Here is a 22,158-nt window from a genome sequence, read left to right on the forward strand (position 1 = left end):
CACATTTAATAACTTTATTTTCCATATCATACATTAGCCAACCAACATACTCTTCAAACATAAGTACGATTTATAATTATGTCAGCATCGTCATCATTATTATCATCTTTTTTAGGTTTAAGGTTAGATTTTTTTTTCACTCAAATTATCAAGACAGCAGGATTGTTATTTTTCAAAAAACAAAACAATGTCATCTTCACTTTTCTCCACCATTCTCTCATTCACTCACTATGTAAAGTAGCGTCTTGTCCGTTGCTGTAGCTGCACCACACTAACGCTCTCACTCCCCCCTCTGGGAAATGATTTCTACATTTCTGTCACTGTGCTGGGACAGACACTATTCAACGCACTTTCTCAGCCTGTGTTTGTGACTATCTTAGTGCGGCGTTTGTCAGATCAGTCAGTACTGTATTGCACCGTCTGCTCTATTGTATCCCTTAATAGAACAAATAATAATTATAATAATTTAACATTTAAGGAAAAAACAAAAAATAAACCAGTTTGTTCCCCTGTTGAAACCACGCCCATACATGCCTCCTCTTCCCACTCCTCTGCATTTTGAGCGGCTACTTCTCTGTGAGTGACAGCTGCAGTATTCTCTCCAGCTCCTCTTCCTCCTCGCGCCTTTTCCTGTTATGGGTCCAATGGAAAATGCTTTGTTAGCACAACCTGAAGAAGACTGGGTAGAGAGAGAAGCCTACATAGCATCATTGCTGGATTCTTCTGGCCAAACTGCTGAAATTTTTACCGATTCAACACAGAATGGAAGAATGGACACTGAAAAGCCAACCAGTATTTCTATCCGTTAAACAATGTAACATGGCAATTACTCATGATAAGTATGCTTTACTCATAAAGCATACTTTACACTTTATTACCAATTTCATAAGATGGACACACTCTCAAACAGAAATGGCCATATTTACGTATATACCCCACCCCCCACCCCCCCAGAGTGGATGGAATTAGAGAGATTTGCCTTATTCTGATTGTTGCAGAGAGATTTCAGCTTCCCTGGCAGAGATTACATCACTTTGGCTGGGGTTTCAAGATCACCCGGCAACCCTTTGACGTCTTCCATATAGCATGTGGTAAAACCATACAGCATCCCACAATACCATTTCACCTCAATAATATTTTTCCTTTTAGTGAACTATTGGTCCAACTGAGCTCTGAAGATTCAGAGTCAAATACAGTTTTTTCTGTATTTCACTCTGCAATCACACCTCTTCAGCAAGTTCCACCTCTCTTACCTGCCCATGTCAACACCCTCCGTAACATAGCATACCAGCTTCTCCCCTCTCTCCCCTATTCCTCCTCTTTCTCTTTCTCTCCCTTCCTCCCACATTCCTCACCAACCTGTCCATCTCATCTTGTTCCCTGCAGGAGAGCTCCATGGCAAGGCGCAACTGTTCGTCAAAGCTGCTACTTAGTGCCCCTGAAACCCGGGGCTCGACCAATGAGGTGTAAGCAGGAGGGGAATGAACAGCTGGGTCTGATGGGGACAGCTGCTGGAGTTTGGCAGGCTCTGCTGGTCCCACTAACTCCTCCCGTCCCTCACTGTTAGCCAATGAGAGTGAGAGGGACTCCTGGATTGCCCTATTAGGAAGAACACAGACAGAATGAAAGAGACACAGAGAGGGAGATAAGACTGATGCTGTAGGACAAAAAACCTGGAGGACTGCAGAAATCTGCAGGTTTAACTCTTTATAAAGCTCTTTTAATTACTCAAGTGAAACACACCAAAAGCCTGTAGGCGCTGTGGCCCCCCAGGACTACGGCTTGAAATCCTAGCTGTAGAGACACAGTTAGCTTCCTAACTCGCTGCTGTGTTACACTGAAGTACTTACAGGTCAACACAAACACACCTTGTACACACTCACCTCTCAAGCTGAGAGTCCTCTTCATATAGGTGAGTCTGAGACACAGGGCGGCTGTTAGTAAGAGCCTCCCATATGGTCACCTAATGGGAAAGGCGCAGTGCTGAATTCACTTAAATATTAATTAAAGATACAATGTTTGCTTTCAGAATATCAGGGCAGATTCCCAAAGGGACACATTTATGGGAATCAGAGCTGGCTGAGTTTGGGAATCACAGCTGCATGCGTTTTGGAATCAGAGCAGGCTGAGTTTGGGAATCAGAGCTGGATGAGTTTGGGAATCAGAGCTGGCTGCGTTTGGGAATCAGAGCAAGATGATCTTGGGAATCACAGAAGGCTAAGTTTGGGAATCAGAGCTGACTGAGGTAGAGACCGCCCTGCAGAGGAAGCTCAGTTGTCCTTTCACCGCATGTAATCAATGATGCTTTTTTTCAGGCCTTTGCAAATGCGTGCTACAAACAAGCCAGCCAACCCTGCTCTTCTAGCCCCGCCCCAGACCAATACAATGTGGCAAGCAGCTTTGGAATGTGCGTGCCTGTGTGTGTGTGTGTGCTGTGCATGTGTGTGTGTGTGTGTGTGCATGTGCGTGCATATGTACGTGGGTGTGCATACATGTGTGTGCAAGTGTGTGTGTTTGCGTATGTGTAAGCATGTGTGTGTGAAGCCCTTCTCTCCTGGGTGATGAAACAGCCAATAATGCTCTGCCCTGTGGAAATGTGGCGCTGTCATGGACAAGATTTAAATTTGGCCCATGGGGCAAGTCATTGCACCAACAGCTTGTGCTTTGGCGAGAACACCCTGTGGGCCTGCAGGCCCTCGAGGCACAGGGCACAGGTGTGCATGGGGTGGGGCAGGGCCTCACCTGGTCGCTCTCAGTGCCTGCGTCCAGTAGGCTCTGCTGGATGGCAAACTGCAGCAGGTTGTCATCCTCATCCCTCATTGGCTCACTGCGGCCTGGCCCCAGGGTGGTGTAGTCAGGGGGGGGCTCAAAAACGCAGGGGTCCACCTCACACTGCAGGAGAGCTGGGGTCTGCCCTGGAGAGACAGGGTAGAAGTAAGGAAAAAAGAATAAAGAATGGAATTTTAGTACATCGGTCATCACAATAAACATTACCTTAAGTACAGCACTTAAGAACTATCTACCACAAAGCCTGAGAGCACAGTGTACAGCAGTGTGCTTGTGGGTTGTGGGTTCAAATCCCAGGTGGAGCTCTACCATTGTAACTGTGAGGAAGGTGCATAGCCTGAACTGCTTCCATAAATGTAAAGCTGCAGAAACAGATTTGTAAGTGATAACATTAGTCACTCTAGATAAGGAATATTATTGAATCCCTTATCTGTTATATTCATTATCTAGAAATAGTATTCTCCCTAAGCAAATAAATAGTAGTAAATAAAAAGGAGGATTATAATCATCAGCAGCACTGTAATAGTCGTGCACTACAGTAAGTGTTTAAATGGTATCTGGGGTTCATTGGGAGAAACGGTAAGGTGATTAACTGTTGATTACCGGGCTCACTGCTGCCCTCTGGTGTCAGGACAGTAACAGAACTGACAGGCTCATCGCAGCCACACAAGTTACTGAAGGTCACTCGTGCGTTGAGCACATGGAACAGAGGTATCTCTGAAAAAAAAACATAGTTTTTGGTATTCGCCATCAGGTACAGACAAAGACTAGGAGTCCATTTTATATTTTTTAAATTCCATTATTTCATCCAACATACATACTGCAATCAATCTGGAATAATAGTTTAAGCCATACCACCATGCACCCTTCTCCTGCCGAATGGCTGAAGCTAAGTAAGTGTATGCTTGTTTAGTACTTGGATGGGAGACCACCTGGGAAAAATAAGTTGCTGCTGGAAGTGGTGTTGGTGGGCTAGCAGGGGGCACTCTCCCCCCTGGTCAAATAAACCCCAATGCCCCAGTGCAGAGATGGGGATACTGTGCTGTAGGAGATGCTCTCTTTTGGATGAGACATTAAACTGAGGTCCTGACTCACTGTGGTCATTAAAGACCCCATGACACTTGTCGCAAAGAGTAGGGGGTTCCTCTGTGTCCTGGCTAATTTCCCAATCTGGCTCTCTCAAAACTTGCCACCTAATCTTCCCCTGATTTAAAATGTTCTCTCCCTCTCCACCTTAGCTAATGTGTGGTGAGCGTTCTGCCGAAAAATGGCTGCCGTGAATCACCTAGGTGGGTGCTACACATTGGTGGTGGGTGAGGTGAGTTCCCACTCATCACAGTAAAGCACTTCAGAAAAGCGATATATAAATGAAATGACACACATTTTTCACATTTTCCTATCATATCCAAAAATACTGTATTTTTTTCAGATTAATGTTTTTCATTGCATTTAAATGTAATGTTTCTTCTTCAGGTTAGACATTCCTTTGAATGCCGGAAAGTCGCATAGACGAAGCACTGATCCCTAATCACCCCCCCACCCCGCCCCCCCTCAGGCGAGTGCTTGTTCACCTATCTTTACAGGAAAGCCGGGGGGCAGACGTAGTGTGATGAAGTCACGAAGTTTGGCAAAGTGGGCATTCGAAATGGCCATGAGGTCGATGATGGGCGTGACCTGCTCCGCCAGAGACAGAGGATGGACCTCACTGAGCCAGAGGGTTGCTTTAAATCTGTAAACCATGAAAATACTGACAATCACTCTACTGCTGTAAATAACTGAGAGACTGACACTATTGCTGTAAATAACACAGAGACTGACACTCACTCTATGGCTGTAAATACCAGAGAGACGGACATGCTACTTCTCTAAATAACTGTGAGACTGACACGATTGCTGTAAATAACAGAGACTGATACTCACTCTACTGCTGTGTAAGTGACAGAGAGACTGACAGACAAGACAGAATACCTTACTAGAGAGACAAGTTTCTCAGTAATTTCAGTATACAGTACCTGTTTTGCTGGTGACAGAAAATTGGAACTTTGTCAAAGACTTCTGTAGTTCACTGGTGAGAGACAGTACGTATGTACTTCACTGATAGGAGACAGTACGTCTATACCTTACTGATGAGAGACAGTACTTGTACTTCTATACTACTGAAATACAGTACTTATGTACTGTACTTCACTGGTGAGAGACAGAACTTCTGTACTGATGAAAGACAGTACTTCTGTACTTCCCTGGAGAGAGACAGTACCTTTGTACTTTGCTGGTTAGCTCGACCGGTCTCCCTATGTCACGGCTGTTAAGGGGGAACTCAGGGTCGAAGTACTCCTCTGCTGTGATAGCGGTGGGATTGTGAGGGCTAGCACACTGCGATATGTGACTCTGCAACACATCAATCAATCAGCATCAATACTGAGAAGAACACACAAGTGGAATGTGCTTAGTTTGAAAAAGACTTAGGAGTAATGGTTGATCACTGCCTTTCTGGTTCTAGGTACTGTGCTGTAGCAGTAAAAAAGGCAAACAGGATGCTGGGATATACAGTATAGCCAAAAGCATTGAGTATAAATACAAGAAAGTTATACTTAGTAATACACTTAGAGTATTGTGTGCAGTTCTGCGGGTTGTACTATAAGAAAGACATAGAGGCTCTGGAAAAAGTTCAAAAAAGAGCAACCAAATTGATTCCTAGTATGAAAGATAAAAGCTATAAGGAAAGACTTAAGATGCTTAACTTCTTCAAGCTTAGTAAAGAAGACTCAGGGATGATTTGATTGAGGCTTTTAAATTTATAAAGGGGATCAACTTAGTGAACTACAAGAAATTCTTCAGGTTGAGTTCTGTTAGTAGAACAAGGGGACGTAAATGGAAATTAGCACAAAAATTCCGTACAGACATCAGGACAAATTTTTTCACGCAGAGAGTAGTCAATGTGTGGAATAGCCTGCCAGGTTACGTAGCAGAGGCAGTTATGTTATTTTAAAGGGAAGTTACGCTCGGGAATTTTGCACAGTTTCAATATAAAAATCTTACCTTTTAATAGTGAACTTATTTGGGGGGGGGGGGGGATGCACACAAAAAAGCAATACTAGGTCTTATGGCATGTTTTGGTTAAAAGTATGCCCATTTAATTGAATTGTAACCATGCACTGCTTTCAGCAGCGCACATGTACTCGCCAGCATCCCTTTGAATAGGAATTCAGTAAAATTACAACCCTCTGCATGCACAGTGCATTCTCCCATCACGTGTACAGCCCACATTACTGCCAACACTGCCGCACTGTCTGAGCCAAAGGACTACATGCTATCAGGTAAGTTTTGATTATATAACTGGAGTGAATATATTTTATATGATATTTCAGTTAACCGGCAGATAGTACCCTAATGCAAAATACACAGTTTATACCTTGTTAACACCTTCTGCTCGCTAGCTGTTACCATGTGATAGCTTGATTGAGCATGCTAATTGAGGAGTTTTAATTCATCTATTTCCATTCATTCTTTATTGTAAAACATTTATTTTATAAATGAGGTGTTCACTTTAAACCCTAAGGCGTATTCTGACAGCGGTATTCATTCGGTTTATCATTTAGTTTATATTCGCCAATGAAAATAATACAATTTGTCATGTTTTTGTTTACAAAAGTGAATTTTTATTTCATTATGTTTTGTTTTCGTCGTGGAAAAAGGGGTCGTAATGAATATTTTTTGTGGACGAAATTAACGCCGTCTGATAAGTAGGCTATTTTTATCACTGTGAAGCGGCATGGAGACGTTGTATAAATATTGGTAATTTTGGACAAGCAGTTAGCTTCTCTTCAAAACTGTCGGTTTTTGGTCACGTAGTGTGCAGCCGACGTCACTTGACACTACTCACAGTATACTGCTCGTCACTAGAACCGCGGGGTCAACGGACCCCTTGGCAGTAAAATGGGATGTATTTTGTTCATGTTTATTCCACATGTCTGTCATTCCTTGACTTTTTCTAAAAACCCGCGCTTCAACTATCAATGTAAATAGAATTCTAAAACAACACTCGGAAGACTGTTTTTAGGGGGTTTTTTTAGGTGTTAAGAGAAAAGTCTTTTTTTTTGGAGGGGTGTCATAGGGAATGTTTGCAATTATGTCTGCTTATGATATAGTGAAAGGTTTGTTTCTATCTGCATATGACATGGTAAATGCAGCCTGAGCTAATAGGGCTATATTTCCATTTTATTCCCGTTATTTCCCGTTAATTCTCATAAATTCCCTTTAATTCCCATGAAAGGTTTCCACCTTGAATATTCCCGGAATTTTGCAACCCTAGTCACACCATGTGAAATTATATAAAATTGCAGTGCCCTCTATGTAGCCTGGGTAGGTACAAAAACATCTGTTCAATACTTTGAACACACCAACTTTAATATTGAAACGTTGAATTGAAACAATAAGGTTTATGCAAAAGTGATTTCTTTGCTAAAAGTCTTTCCTCTAAAGGCTGTTTGTTTTTGATAAACTTCAGGAAATTTTGGAAACATCAACCCAAATTCACATAGATTTCACATGAAATTACCCTTTCTACAAACACACCGATGTCAAATGAAGACAGAAAAAAGGGCAGAGTCAGCCATAATGATGACAGCACTTACATCATTATGAGGTCAGTACAGAGGGTGGAGTCAGTCATGATGATGACAGCACTCACCCCATTATGAGCGACGTGCTGCTCTGCGATTCCCAGAAATGACTGCAGCGGAGTCTTTGAGCCTAGGAGATGAAGATGTAAATGTGATGGTCATTACTGTACACTTCACACAAACTTTCCCATCCAACTTACTAACTTCTCAATTCCTATCAAATTAATCAGCATTTCTAAGCACCAAATTAATATTATTTTAAGGACCAGGTGTTCACCTGTTGATCGCTGATCAGAGATCAACCCACTAGTTACCTTTGCTCCTGGACTTGTCCTGGTCAGAGAGATGCTCTGTTCTGGATCGAGTCACCAGCTCCACATTACTGGCGCTGTACACCTTCACCAACAAAGTAACCCAGGTTACACATCGAATCCCCATGAGAACATAACTCCAGTCAGATAATTACAAATAAGCAATAAAATATACCTCATGGGTGAGGTCCTGTTGGTATTGATGGGAGTTTAGAGCACAGATCCACATTCGCACAAATACTTTATTCAGTTCTTTTTTTCTAGAGAATCTATTTAATCTCACGCTCACCTTGGCCTCATAACCGCTGACCACCTCCGTCTTTTCTGAGCGCCACCCCCAAATACCCGATTTGTTCCTAAAATAAGGAGAGAACACAATCAATTCAAGTGGCTTTCTCTTTCTCTCTCTCCCCCATTCACATCTTTCGCACAGTCCAAAAGACCAACCCTCACCTATACAATGTTCTAGGTCAGGGGTGCGCAGTACATTGATCATGATCGACTGGTCGATTGCAGAGGCCATGCTGTTAGATCACCGTGATTTTAAAAAAGGCCTCCAATTCTTCCCCTTGTCATCCCATTTCCCCACGGCTTCTGCCTGACAGACAGGTACGCTTGATGGATGTGAGATGTGGCCTGATGCTGCTCATGTCCATTCATTGTATGGTCACATAAATGTCCAATCTAATTAAAAACACGTTTTCAACGTATAAAAATGCCAAGTTACTCACACTTACAAAGCACTGTCTATAAATCATTAATTCAAACTGGCTAAATCTAGGCATGCCATTAAAAGTATTGATATAAAAATAACACCAAGTTACTGTACTACAAACAATATAGGCCATCTTGCCTCACAGAAATTAAAGAAGCTGTATTCCAAAGCAATGCTACACAATGTCTCCTAAATTGTTTCAAGTCACTTGGCCGTGCGTGTACAAGCATACAGTAGATGAACACGGCAAACAAATGCGTGGATAGGTTCGTAACAGTAAAGATTGATTGAATAGGTGCCGATATGTCCGATTTTATGTGTATGTATGTATTTAGCTGTCCAGCCTTTCTGTTCCCTGAATGATTGTATGTTTCTTTGTATAAAAAAGAAGCTTTCATGTTTTGATTTGCCAATTTCTCTCAGCTCGTTTAGCTTGTTGCTAATATTCCGGCAAAAGTTGGTACCAAGCAAGACGTCCTGTGCCTGCGAATCTCACACTGACTGGCAGCCACTGCCATCTACTTGCATCAGCTGGTATCACACTGGCTAACAGAAAAACAGATTCTTGCAGTAACTTGTATCTCATGAAAAACACGTTTTTCAACATACAAGAATGGGGAGTTACTCAGACACAAGGTAGCTAACGTTACACTTGCTGAAAATGCCAAAAGCAGAACTGTCCCGGAGAGATTTAACAGATTGTAGGGCAGTCGTAAGTTGTTTCTCAGCAGCCCTCTCTCTGAGGGCTCAAATGATTTAGGCCTATTTCTGCATAAGCTGCCAAATGAGCCTGTGTCTGTTACTTTCAACATTCCAACACCATCGTCCACTTCCCTTCAGGATCGTCAGACCCCTCATTCTAAGATCAAAACTATACATGACACTGGGGGGGGGGGGATTAACAACCTCCTTGCATGTAGTGGAGGCATAGTAACGAATGTTCATTCGCTGTTAACCACGCTCGCAGTGTGAACCCCCCACGGTGTGATATCTTTGGACTGCGCCAACTCGGCGCCTAGATAAATGCTGCGTATCCCTATAGAGCACCACCGGCGACAAGCGTGCACCCTCAGTATTTCAAGGCCGCTCCATTCACACCAGCGAATGGAGGAAAGTCTAATTGAATAATTAGCAAATACAATTACAATATCCAACAGGTCTGAAAAACTCAAAGTGAGTGCAAGCTATTAGAATATTACAGTATCGCGTTTCTGAGTTCCCTAGCCTGCACGATTTATAAATAATTCATCTTTTCGTAACCTGAACCAAAAGTTCATGTTTGGTATGGGTATACTTTAACACTCATAACGAAGGTCGGGGTGCAAAGTATATCCCCCTTCCTTGTATTGCTAAATAATGATCAAACTAGATCAAAATTGAATAAATATTCAATATGAAACCCGCCCTACAATGGAAAAGGCGGACGTGATATGAAGGTATGCCCTCCAAACAGCCAGTGACAGCTCAGACCGCTCTCTCCCGGCCAGGCTTTTAAGTCAATGACCACCGAGGCCGCGGCTCTTCTTTTTTCCGGCTTTGAACTTAGCGCATGCTGCCTCAGCTAGGTCTCGGGGATCACTTTCTCCTCCCTCTTTCCTCTCTTCCTCTCCTCCACACTCGTAAGTAAGTACACGTAAGTAACGCCATAATTTGAAGTTCAACCTACTGTATTTATGCGTACATCTGTACGGAGCCAGCAGTTGCAAGACAGCGGCTAGACTGTAAACCTAATTGTATGGTTAAAGAACTTTGTGTTATGAGTCCGAGTGTGACTGATTGTTGTCTGTCTCATACTAATCATAGGCTACGTGCGTAAAATGGTATTAGTTCATAGTGAGTTTCTGTGTAGCGGTACCCAGCAACCTTGCTGAGAGAGCGTTTCACTTAGGAACTATAATACTAATACTGTAACGTCTGACTCGTCACTACATTCTACATTATATGTATGGAATTGTATTGTGCTATACTGTGCCAGTATCCTATCCCATATTACAACCAAACTGCTTAACTTAGAACAACAATTATTTGTCATTAAAGCTTATATTTTTGTATATGTGTGTTTGTGTTTCCTCTCTCATGCTGATGCAGTGATCCACCAACAAAGTCAAATAGAGACATTTAAATTTATAAGTGCCGAGGGTCAATACAATAAGTATTGAGGTTGATAAAGCGTGATCTCCAGGTATTCTTGGTTCAGTACTCAGAGTGCTGTGCCATTAACAGGGTAGCTGAGGGTGACTCATAAAATTTGAAATAATACAATAAATTAATTTAAATTTAATAACCCAACTAAGTTCTATCAACCTTATGACAAGATGTAAAAGCAATAGTTTAAATGTTGTATTTTTAGTTAGGCAAGCAAGCCAGTGTACTGAGTTTAGAGATTTGCTGCAGTCGGAGGGGGGAATTGAACACAGGTCTCTCGGTCCTATAAAAAGTTCCAAACAAAAGACAATGGGAGTACCCACTAGGCTACGAGGAAAACAGACATCAGAAATGCAAAGTTGTGCTGTTTTGGATGTGCGTAGTTGTATATACGATCATTTTGTTTATATCCAATATTTTTATTGGTTGATGCATGTAAAATGACCAATGGGGAGACATATTCTTTGAGGGCTAGGAGCATTTCTGGCAGGAAAAAGAAGAAGAATGAGAAAATGCAAAATCCCCTTAGTTTGGGCCTTTTTGTGGGGACATGTGAAGTTGTTTATGAATTCTTTCTTTTGAATTGTACAGAATGTACAGAAATGAATGTTTTTAAGGGCTTAGAGTCTGTGACTGTTGCGGTTATTTCTGTGGGGAACCTTGAAAAGTGCCAAACTCTCTATGCTGTATAGGTATGGGGCATGCCCTGCTAAGGCATAACTTGGCCGGATGGCAGGTATTACGTGATAGCAGTACGATAACTTGAATTTTATCTGGGGCAGAGCAGTTGTGGTGACACAATTTAATCAGGTCCATTTCAGGCAGGAAATTTCGCTTTAAATATCCGACAAATAATGGTGTGAATCTAAAAGCTGGGATTTTGTCCAGATATGATATTGGTATAATGATTTTACTTTTATGCCAATACAGGTTTCTATAAAATGTTATGTTATGTTATGTTTCCCAGAGACCTTGCTGTCCACAGCCCCACACGGTGTTGTGACCAGGTGCCACAAAGTTCTATAAAGTGTTTTTAAAGCACTTACCTCTCAAAGATGAAGTTCAAGGTGTTGGGGTAGGTGTTCATGTGAGTGTCCAGATGCTTTTAAAGCACCACACAAAGGCCAAGATGAAAGTGTTGACGTACGGCGTTAAGGTGAGTGTCCAGATGTTTTTAAAGTGCTCACCTCCTGAAGGTAATGCTGTGTGTTAAGGTATGCAAGTGTTAAGGTAGGTGTTGAGATGAGTGTTGAAATGTTTTTAAAGAATTCACTTCTTGAAGGCAATGTTGAGGGTGTCAAGGTGGGTGTTGAGACAGGTCTGTTGAGGTGAGTATTGGGATGTTTTTAAAGCACTCACCTCTCAAAGGCAATATTGCGGGTGTTGAGGTGGGTGGATACAATGGGGGAGGTCAGGCGCTGGGCGGTGTTCTCCTGGGAGGGCAGCATGGCCGCCAGGAGGGAGGAGGCGTCCCGGGGCGAGAGGGATAGGGGTTCGGTGTACACCACTTGCTTCTCATGGTCCACCTCCATCACCACAGCCCCACTCTCTGGGACAGGAAACATGTGGAGGGGCAATCTATGTCAGAACCCATAAAACCCCCCAAAACCCATCTGAATGCACATTCGCACACAACTCTCAACCACGGACACTAAATCTTGTCCAGGACTGACCTGATATTGTCTTAAAGTAGATTACAGAAAGGTGCTTGGTAACAACAAAGAACAGAAAGTGATTGGTCATTCTCACATTTACTTTTCTTGTGGGAGTGAAAAAAACAGACTGTGTTTGATATTACCTTTATCCCTCCACGTTTTCTAGTTATCTAGTCACCCCTCCATGGTTTGACACTGTAGAAATTTAGCCAAACTGTGTTGCATCTGCGCAATATGTTTTCCTCTCATCAGCGTTGTAAGCTTTGTAGAGAGCTCAGATAACGCACCACTTATGATGTTATCCCCTCATACATGTCTTTCATGCATTCAAACATCATTGGCCTGGAGCAGAATGTCTTCTCACCAGGTGCAAAGTCAACCACGGCTCATTTTCAACCATCCTGAAACCACCTTGCACTGACAAACTCAAGCACTTTCTCTGGTGTTAAAAAAGCCTCTATAGCGAAATGAGTGTGAAAGCACCTGAGTTGAGCTCATCAGGGACGAGGCCCAAAAAGGCACAGTGCTCCATCTCTCACCTCCACCTTTGAAGATGTAGCTGCGGCGGCCCTTGAGCCAGGTCATGTGCTCAAACCCCAGCAGGGTGGTGTCGACACGTAGACAGGACCCACTCTTCCACACCCTGTACACGTCGCTGGGGCACACCTTGGACACCAGCGGTACTGAGGGTGAAATGGGACATGATGTACTTTCTCCTCAATCCTGTATTTCCTTGTGCAGTAAGCCAGATGCTCGATAGTAGTATGGCGTCAATTTAATGCCAATAATTAGCGTGAGTAGATATTCACTACGCGAGCACAGAACCACTTTCACGCGTGGAAATTCCAACACCAAGAGCAGGCCTATTGAACTAGTGGCCCGCGGGCCGGATACGGCACCTTTTGAATTTTTCTATGGCCCGCAAGAGGCTGCCTGCAAATCAGGCGGGCATTTGTGTGATATGATAAATAAAACTAAGGTACATATCTCTGAGCTACTTTGAGACATCTGAACCATAGACTGTATGATCTGAACCAATATGGTATTAGTTGTCTTTTTAAAGCACCTATGTGCTGTGATTTGCTGCAACAGGATTACACCCGCTCCGCACCTGCCATTCGCTCAGTCAAGCCTCACGTTGCATTCTGGGCTGGCGGGCCACAGAGAAACTCAAATATTCGAAGTTCGAAAACTATTAAAAAATCTATTTTTTTAAAGTTCGAACCTAAATTTGACCATTCGAATATTAGTTTTGGATCCCGCGTTTTGTAATTGACATAAATATACAGGCTTTAATTTCATGCGGCGAATCATGTTTATGCACGCAAAGTTCATTTCCTGTGCTAACGTTACTGGTCAGCTAACAATTAAGGCTAAATAATGTTCCCATAGCAGGCTATGTATCCTTTCTGTTCTGAAGATTAGTTAAACAAACTAAACAGAGTCAGTAATTAGGGGTCCAAGCAGCGAAGCTGGTGGAACCCTATTGTATCTGTTAGGATTATTATTAGGGGTCCAAGCAGCGAAGCTGGTGGAACCCTATTGTATTTGTTAGGATTATTAGGGGTCCAAGCAGCGAAGCTGGTGGAACCCTATTGTATCTGTTAGGATTATTATTATTAGGGGTCCAAGCAGCGAAGCTGGTGGAACCCTATTGTATCTGTTAGGATTATTATTATTATTATTATTATTCTTATTATTTTTCTCCGCTAAAAGTGTCTGAGGCTCAGCAACCATAAGTCCTAGAGCAACCAAATTTGGCAGGTGGGTTCCTATGGCCCCCCACTACTCAGGCACTAAAAATCACCTATGTCGGCCAGATGGTGGCGCTATAACAAAGGGTCATGTTTAAAAGGTCATAACTCCAACACCATACGTTAGATCAACACAAAACTTCATCGACCGATGCATCTGAATGTGCTCTACAACTTTGCCATTGGGAGCACCTTTGTCCACCATATTGTTTGCCCGCCATTTGGACTTTTGCCAGTGCCAGCCAGAGTGCATGCTAGGCTACTAAAGGTTTGTTAGTAAAAGCTTTCTGAGAGGATGAATACTTTTCTTTGGCATGGATCCATTTGAAGACAGTATCGGGTGAGTGTGTTTAGTCTTCAAATCTGTCATTATGCTGAGAAATAGCTAAACCATTTCATTGGTAGGTTTTGAGTTTCTGTGCACACGCGCGAAAACACGCTCGTATAATAAAACAATGATGGCAATACATGTATAGTCCGCTTCGTTCCGTTGCTACCATAACATAACAGACTATCTTGTGTCTACAGCTGCAGTTTCTCGCTGCAATTTCTAATGTTGAATATAAACAAAAGACGCAATTTATGCTGTAGTCTGCCAATGTCTAAATAAATAATATGGTACTCCGAGCGCAGGTAGCAGGGGTTGCGAGTTGATATTTCCTTTTTTGCTACTAAAAGTTTGTTAGTAAAAGCTTTTTGAGAGGATGAATCATTACTTTTCATTTGAAGACAATATCGGGTGAGTTTGTTTAGTCTTTGAATCCGTCATTATGCTGAGAGAAATCATATTCTAAATTTAATCTCTAAATTGACTGTAAGCTTAGGGTTGTAACTAGTTAGCTGTTTCGTAGGTGACTTAGTTAATGCACTCGTCTTAACTATTGCTTGTATTTTTGCATAGACTGCGTTGTTGCTGTTCTTGTTTGTGTTAGTGTTAACCAGTTTAACCTACAAGTTCCAAGTTGAACTATGCGGTTGTTCCCTGCACTTGGAACGGTAGTTCTCTCTAGGGTTTTCGACACACTTGTTCCTGATTATGATTATACACTTTGTTATACGTCGCTCTGGATAAGAGCATCTGCCAAATGCCTGTAATGTAATGTAATATTCCGTAGCAACAAGATAAACCCGACATTAGCCCTAAAATATGCCAATACAGCAGTGAAAACGCTGCTCACTGAATAACGAAATAAACGAGACAAAGTTTTTTTAAATTATACCATGTAATTATACAGTCAATATCTGGGACTAAGCATTTAATAAATATACAATCTTGCCATTGGTTTTACGCGTAGAGATGTCCCTTTTGTGAATGAGTCGTCATATATTGTCTTGGACAATCCGTTTGTGAAATATACGCGCATTTGTGATAACTGGGTAGGCTACCTTCAAAAACAGCTGTGCGTAATACCACACCTGTTGCTTACGGCGTTGTCACCCTTTTTAGTACAATTTGGTTTGATTGACAATTCATTTATTCAGTAGGTGAGAGTATAAGCTTTCTAACGATGTATAACATGTCTGATTTTGCTTTTGGAATAGCGTTTTATAGGTCAGCGTAACCGAACATTTTCTTATCTGCCAATGTCTAAATAAATAATACGCTACTCTGCGCGCAGCACGCAGGTCGCGAGTTGAAATTTCGTCTTTTGTTTCGTTTTTTTCTCAATGTCGTATTTATCATTTGAAATGCGTATTTATGTGTTATTATTCTATCTGTCTCTGAGGCGCTCTGAAATGTGCATTCTCTGCTAAAATGAGCAATGGATTGGAATATGTGTTTGACGCCTATTTTAGTTGCGGCACGGAAGCGCTGCAGCTCTACATACACGCCGGACCATCTAAATGCTGTTTTATAATTTTGCGTAGTCTGCATAGTTTCCGTTGTGTGCGGCACTCGCGAAGGGCCAAATCATTTGTGCAGCATATTGCACAGGTTGCGCAGGCCACGTAATTAGATTTTGTTACTTACCGTTATAGTTCAAAAGACAACAACACCTTTCATATTTCAAAACCTACTAAATACTGCACCAATGACCACAAAAATGCTCAGCTAGATGTAACTTGTTGCAACGAAGACATTCACCTGACAAAAGCGCTTTTAGTCTCATATTTAACGTTGCCTATCGGTTTTGTGAATCAATTGTTATAAGCTGTTAGTCAGAGCCGTATACCAGTGACCTCATGTCAGCAGTCAACCAATCATCTTATTTACGGCGTATGCGGGCACTGGTTACTAACTACACGCTTTTAATTTCTTGAGCCGTGGTCCGCAACCGTCGCACATGCTGCACATTGCGCACAACCCCTACACAGACCCATTTTTACGTGTACTATGCGGAAGTATAAAACAGCCTTTAGTGTTACCACGTAGTAAAGGCCTTCACGCCTAGCGGCTAGGAGACATCCATGGCGATGCAGTAGATATGTTGGGTGAAGGTATATGATTAAGAGGACAAAACCATTAAAAAATCACTCCATAGGGGGCGTACTTGTGCCAATGCTTGGACCCCTCCCAACGCCACTTGCGGCTTTAATTTAACTTTGATGCGTTAGATCTAATGGCCAGGTCCCACAGTTTACCATTTCCATGCTCTCTGAATGGCCTGAATGGCCTGAAGCCACAGATCTCTTCTTTTACTGTCCTTCGCTCTTTGGGGAAGTAAAGAAAATCGTAAACTGAGGTTTTTATTGTTTGACGTGCAAAATACAATGCAGCAGCTTTTAGGCATGGTACCACTAGTTTTTTCCAATTTGGTACTGGCACTTTTATAGCGCTTGCTTTCACCAAAAAGGGGGCATAGTTGTTTGGACGACAGGGAAGTGACGTATGACTGTTCTCATCCATACCAGTGAATACATTAGCATAAATCTCCACCTCATCCCCACAACCCTACTCTTGACAAAAAGCAACTCAACTCCGCGTGAGGAGAAAGTGGCTCTTCGTGAGCAAGAAGAAATACTTTGCGAGCGAGTAGAACCAGCTCGCGCGCGGCTCATTAGCCGCGTTTCCAACGCAGGAACTTTCCCCAGGAACTAGGAACCTTTTGAGGAACTCAGTGCGTTTCCACCGCAGGGACCAGGGTCTAAGTTCCGGGGACATTATTTTACCCCCCAAAAAGTCCCTGCTTGGGGGGTAGTACTTTCCAAAAGTACAGGAACTTTGGGGGTGGGGCTTGCAGCGCTGAACATTTCTGATTGGTCGAGTACTCGCAGCATTTTATTTCAACCCAAAGTACCCGGAACTTTTAGTCCCAGGAACTACTTTTCAAGGAACTAAAAGGTTCCTTCAGCCCATTGTTGTCTGCGTTTCCACTGCGGTCTAAAGACCCGCAAAGATTAGCCAAATTAGTCCACTGACGTATGAAAAAGGGACATCGTCGTCTGTCCATCTGTCTCATGATTTCTTCTGTAACTCCATACTACCACCAAAGTACATTATTTTCCAATAACGGGACAGCCCGGAGGGGTTTATTCCACTTATACAACAGGTTACCAACAATGACTATATATGGTTATTTTAGTAGGCTATTTATTGATTTTTATCCGCGGCCGTTTGGGTATATTATTTTACCGTTGTCAAACAAAACTCTCATTGGTAGTTCGACTTGGACCGTTGTTATGCAATAAACTGGATATAACAGGGCAATATACAGATTGTAACTGTTTTATATCCTCTCAAACACATTCATTAGCTATGTTTTTATGCGAACATTCACTTTCATGTCTTGACATCCGAGGCAACAGAATGCATTCACATTCGTAACTGGTAACAACATTCATAGCAGAAAACATACACACGTAAACAATTTGCTGTTGAATTGATTAATTCGACTCTCATCGTCATTTCCATATAATCGCAAAGTGACAAGAATATATAGAATGAAAACTCGGACTACTTTTCAAGGAACCTTTTAGTTCCTTGAAAAGTAGTTCCGGGTACTTTTGGTGGAAACGTGGCTTAAAAGATTCCTTCAGCCCATTGTTGTCTGCGTTTCCACCGCGGTCTAAAGTCCCGCGAAGATTAGGCAAATTAGCCCACTGACGTATGAAAAAGCGACGTTGTTGTCGGTCCATCTGTGATTTCTATGATTTCTTCTGTAACCCCATACTACCACCGAAGTAGCCTACATTATTTTCTAATAACCGGGACAGCCCAGAGGGGTTTATTCCACTTATATACAACGGGTTACCAACAATGACTATATATGGTTACTTTTGTATTTATTATTTTTTATCGATTTAATCACCTGAAATTGAAATATGCTTCTGCAGCCGTTTGGGCATATTTTACCGTTGTCAAGCAAAACTGTCGTTGGTAGTTGAACTTCGACCGTTGTTATGCAACAAATAGGATATAACAGGCCAATAGTCAGATTGTAACGGTTTTATATATCCTCTCAAACACATTCATTATGTTTTTATGCGAACATTCACTTTCATGTCTTGACATCCGAGGCGACAGAATGCATTCACATTCCACAAATAACTGGCAACAACAGCAGAAAACATACACACGTTGTAAACAATTTGCTGTTGAATAGATTACTTTCTCATCGTCAATTCCATATAGGCTAATCGCAAAATGACAAGAATAGAACGAAAACTCGGACTTGCGTGAAAATTTTAACTTACCCCAAGCTCTCTTTTTCTCTCACACACATACACACACAAACATAATAATCCCAACTCACACACACACACACACACTCACACTTAGCCCAGCTCACACATACGTATGCATGCACACACGCACATACACACTTACCCCAGCTTGTGAACTCCCACTTCATCTCCACATAGAAATCACGTGCCTGTCAGGTCCATGAGAAGGGAAACAGAAGCAAATCAATACAGTTCATTCACTCGCTAGAACAGTGGTTCTCAAATTCAGTCCTTGGGGACTCCAGTGGATACCGGTTTTTCTTCGAACCACTACTGCAATACCAGTATTTTAACAAGCTGTTAATTGTTCTTAATTACACTTTTAATGTTATTAGGGATTATTTAGTGCTAGAGTTACCTGCGAGGGTCTCACCTGTGCAGTATCAGGGCGATCTGTGAGTGTCTAACCTGTATGATGTACCCATGTCAAACCCAGCTGAATGGGGATCTGTGTGCGGTGTTACCTGTCTCAGTTTGCTGAGCAGCTCTGGGATGCCAGCCAACCTCTCTGTTGCTCTCTTATAGTCCCTGTACTGAAGCACCAGTTGCACCAGCTCTGGGTCCCCAGTGCTCACTGCCTCCTGCAAAACTAGACACACAGCAGGAGTACTTGGGTTTTAGCCCATTCATACCATTTCACATATATTAGGAATACATAGGTTTTAACAAAGTCCAAGCACTACACATATATCAGGAGTACATATGCTTTAACCCACTGAAACCACCAAATACAAACCAGGACTACAGAGGTTTCAACCCATTAATTCAACTAAATACACACCAAAAGAAGACTGTTTTAAGTAACCACTACAATCACTAAATACACAGCAGGAGAAAATGCATTTTAACCTTTAAGTATTGTGGCTGACCCATAATGCATTACTATCCTGCCTAAAGCGAGTACACAAATGCCTGGATGCCACCAGGGGGGTATTTCACAAAGCAGGATTACTGAGTTAGCTGGATAACTGCAGATTAAAACCAAAAACAGCTCTTTTTACTTCAATCCATGTTCCAGATTATGGGAGGATTTTGGGTTTTACTCAGTGAAGTTATCCAGCTAACTCAGTAATCCTGCTTGGTGAAACAGGGCCCCGGGCTCCATCTTTTAGGCATAACATAATTACAAAACGCACGGGAAAAACCCCGCATAGCAGCACAATATAGACATATGTTGTTACACTACAAGTTACAAACCCTACTGACAGCACCCATGTGAGAAAGCGTTTTTTTCAACACAGAGAATCAACAGCCGGTAAAATGAAAACCTACACACGTCATCAACTTTATGTTATTAAATGCGTCTTTTGTCTGATAAATATTTCAGTGTAGCGAGTACGTATTTCACCGACACTTTATTTGCTGAAAATATGCCTGTTGTTTGTTACGCGACCTGCACCCCCACCCCATCACTTGCAACCCACACCCATCCACGCATTTCCCTTTCACCTGTCCAGCCCTGGGAGTTGCTGTGCGTGGGGTCCGCACAGTGCCTCAGCAGCACGCGCGTGGACTCCAGGTGGCCCAAGCACACAGCCAGCTCCAGCGGGGTGCGTCCTCGCGGGTCCAGCCGCTCCACATCTTGCTGCAAAGTGAGTGAGAGTTGGTAAGCGCGGAGCAGCAGTGCGGTACAGGCAGACTGCCTAATGTCTAATAGACCCGAACAGCAACCTGCCCGTTATGCGGTGTTAACTACACCGTATTTCCCACAATGAAGAAATCGCGGTCTTATTAAAGTAGCCTACAGACAGAATGCATCTTCGGCGCAATTATTTTAAATCATTAACCGGCTAACTTACCTGCCTTTTCTGTAGTTCTCGGTCTAGCTCTAGGTATTGGTTGTTCCACACAAGGTAATGTAAAGGAAATTCGTCTTGAGCCATTGCGTATTGCCGTAGGATAACTCACAGTTATGTTGCCGTCCACTCTTCAGTATCGTTAACCGTTAACTGGTTAGCTAATTTAGCTACTGTGTTGATCTGTTTAACTACCAAGTGGGTGTCAACACAAACGATACGGCTTTTCGGATTAACAGCCCTTAAACATGTCGCATTATTAATACCAATGATTTTAAATACTAATGAACGCCCAGGAAATTGATGGTCCGCAGGTGAATCTTTCTGGGTTCCTTGCAGGAAAAACCAACGAGTCGTAACAGGGTTTCACCAACGTTAGCTGCTGGCTAGAATTTAGTTAGCTGGCTAGATAACTCCAATCATTTGTGAGAAATGTTTTGCGATAAATACAGACCGTAATCCTAAAGTATTTAATACATAAATTACGCGTATTTTTTAAATATCCAGCTGAATGTTACACATATCAGTGCGTTCTTTGTTTTAAACTGTTGTCAGAATTGTTGCTACCTAACATTATGTGGCCAATCGTTTCATTATTAACGTTAATCTTATCTAAATCAAGATAGCCAACTGCTTGCCACTCAGCTTCCTCGGGAATGAACGATCATATGCATTTATATTAAAACGGCAGTAGTTCTCGTTTTCTTCCGCGTTTTGTCTTGGTTATAATTATTTCTTAGCATCCCTCTGTTTCTCGCAGTTACTGCTGGGTTTTTTTCTTTCGTCACTGTCAAAATCAAATGCCGGGTCGCGGCCTACTTTCCATTTCACATCCAGGTCACTCGCGTTGGCTCTGCGACCTAGAAGTGCGAATCCGACACCGGGCGCTCTCGATCGGCTGGCCGGTGTCCAAACAGCTTGCAATTCTGTCGAACCTTGGGACCCGTTCTAACTCAGCGGCACAAGTTTTTGATTCTGTGCTTTCGGTATTTCCATCTTCACGCGAAATCTGGACTAAGTAACCCGTTTATATTTCGGACTTCTGCTTATTTTTCAGTAAAATTAAATTATTTATTTAATTTTCACGTCAGTGTGGCTTTAGTTCCAGGTTACGTGAGAGAAACGAGCGAGGGAGGAGGGATGTGCAGTGGAAGAGAGACTCGGGATTTAGTGATTTCTTCCGTTTCTTAAAATTATTATTTATTTATTTAATAAAGTATTTATTTCAAACGACCGATCCAGGGCGCAACGTTAGTTACAGACAGCTAAATAGTATTTCAAGAACTATTTAGATCAAATGATGGCAGAATTTTGATGGAAGGTACACCATCCCGCCAAGTTATGGCTTGGTGGGGCGGTATTCCCCATAGACATATGTCTAACCATAGACTCTCAGCCCTTAAGAAGATTAATTTATGTATCTTCTGACCTCATGTAAATGGACAAAATTCACAACTTCACACTTCCACACAATAAGGCCGAAAAAGGGGGATTTTGCTTTTTTCCCCTTCATCATTTTCCTGCCGATTACATTATCACAAAGGCTCCATGTACCACAATCAATAATTCTTCCCATTGGACATTTAGCTGCATCTGCCAATTGCAAAATCGGATCAAAGTAGCCAATTGTAGAACATTAGGACTATTGCTGCGTCCATACTAGCCTACGTACTAAATATACTATCATTCAGCGCATTTAGTATGCAAG

At 42.3% G+C, this 22,158-nt stretch overlaps 1 protein-coding gene and 1 long non-coding RNA gene across 3 annotated transcripts; both read right to left on the reverse strand.

Annotated features, from left to right (window-relative positions):
• ankrd13d (ankyrin repeat domain 13 family, member D) lies at positions 1–21,573 on the reverse strand. Of its 2 annotated transcripts, XM_064344064.1 has the most exons (16): positions 20,454–21,572; positions 20,104–20,239; positions 19,119–19,243; positions 18,758–18,803; positions 12,775–12,918; positions 11,940–12,129; positions 8,010–8,076; positions 7,724–7,805; positions 7,478–7,539; positions 5,045–5,175; positions 4,359–4,516; positions 3,391–3,504; positions 2,743–2,915; positions 1,884–1,963; positions 1,360–1,599; positions 1–630 (listed from the first exon to the last, which is right to left on the reverse strand). In XM_064344064.1, exons 1-16 carry the CDS (start codon positions 20,535–20,537, stop codon positions 567–569), a joined length of 1,896 nt encoding a protein of 631 aa, XP_064200134.1. In that variant the 5' UTR covers positions 20,538–21,572; the 3' UTR covers positions 1–566. The 2 variants fall into 2 exon arrangements, with proteins under 2 accessions (XP_064200134.1, XP_064200135.1); XM_064344065.1 differs by lacking the exon at positions 3,391–3,504 and having other exon boundaries at positions 20,454–21,573.
• On the reverse strand, positions 14,738–18,751 carry LOC135259547 (uncharacterized). Its single transcript, XR_010331313.1, has 2 exons — positions 17,416–18,751; positions 14,738–16,547 (listed from the first exon to the last, which is right to left on the reverse strand). It is a non-coding gene; the product is annotated as an uncharacterized LOC135259547 (long non-coding RNA).
• Positions 21,574–22,158: the final 585 nt, after the last annotated feature.

This window comes from Anguilla rostrata, chromosome 7 (genome assembly GCF_018555375.3).
Source record: "Anguilla rostrata isolate EN2019 chromosome 7, ASM1855537v3, whole genome shotgun sequence".
Classification (NCBI taxonomy): Eukaryota; Metazoa; Chordata; class Actinopteri; order Anguilliformes; family Anguillidae; genus Anguilla; species Anguilla rostrata.

Bases quoted from the DNA above. Each gene is read 5' to 3' on its own strand.
- ankrd13d (XM_064344064.1), bottom strand. From the start codon at position 20,537: ATGGCTCAAGACGAATTTCCTTTACATTACCTTGTGTGGAACAACCAA. The intron at 20,240-20,453 runs GTAAGTTAGCCG...CTCACTTTGCAG, and splicing joins GAGAACTACAGAAAAGGCAG to CAAGATGTGGAGCGGCTGGA. The intron at 19,244-20,103 runs GTGAAAGGGAAA...CTGTGTGTCTAG, and splicing joins CAACTCCCAGGGCTGGACAG to TTTTGCAGGAGGCAGTGAGC.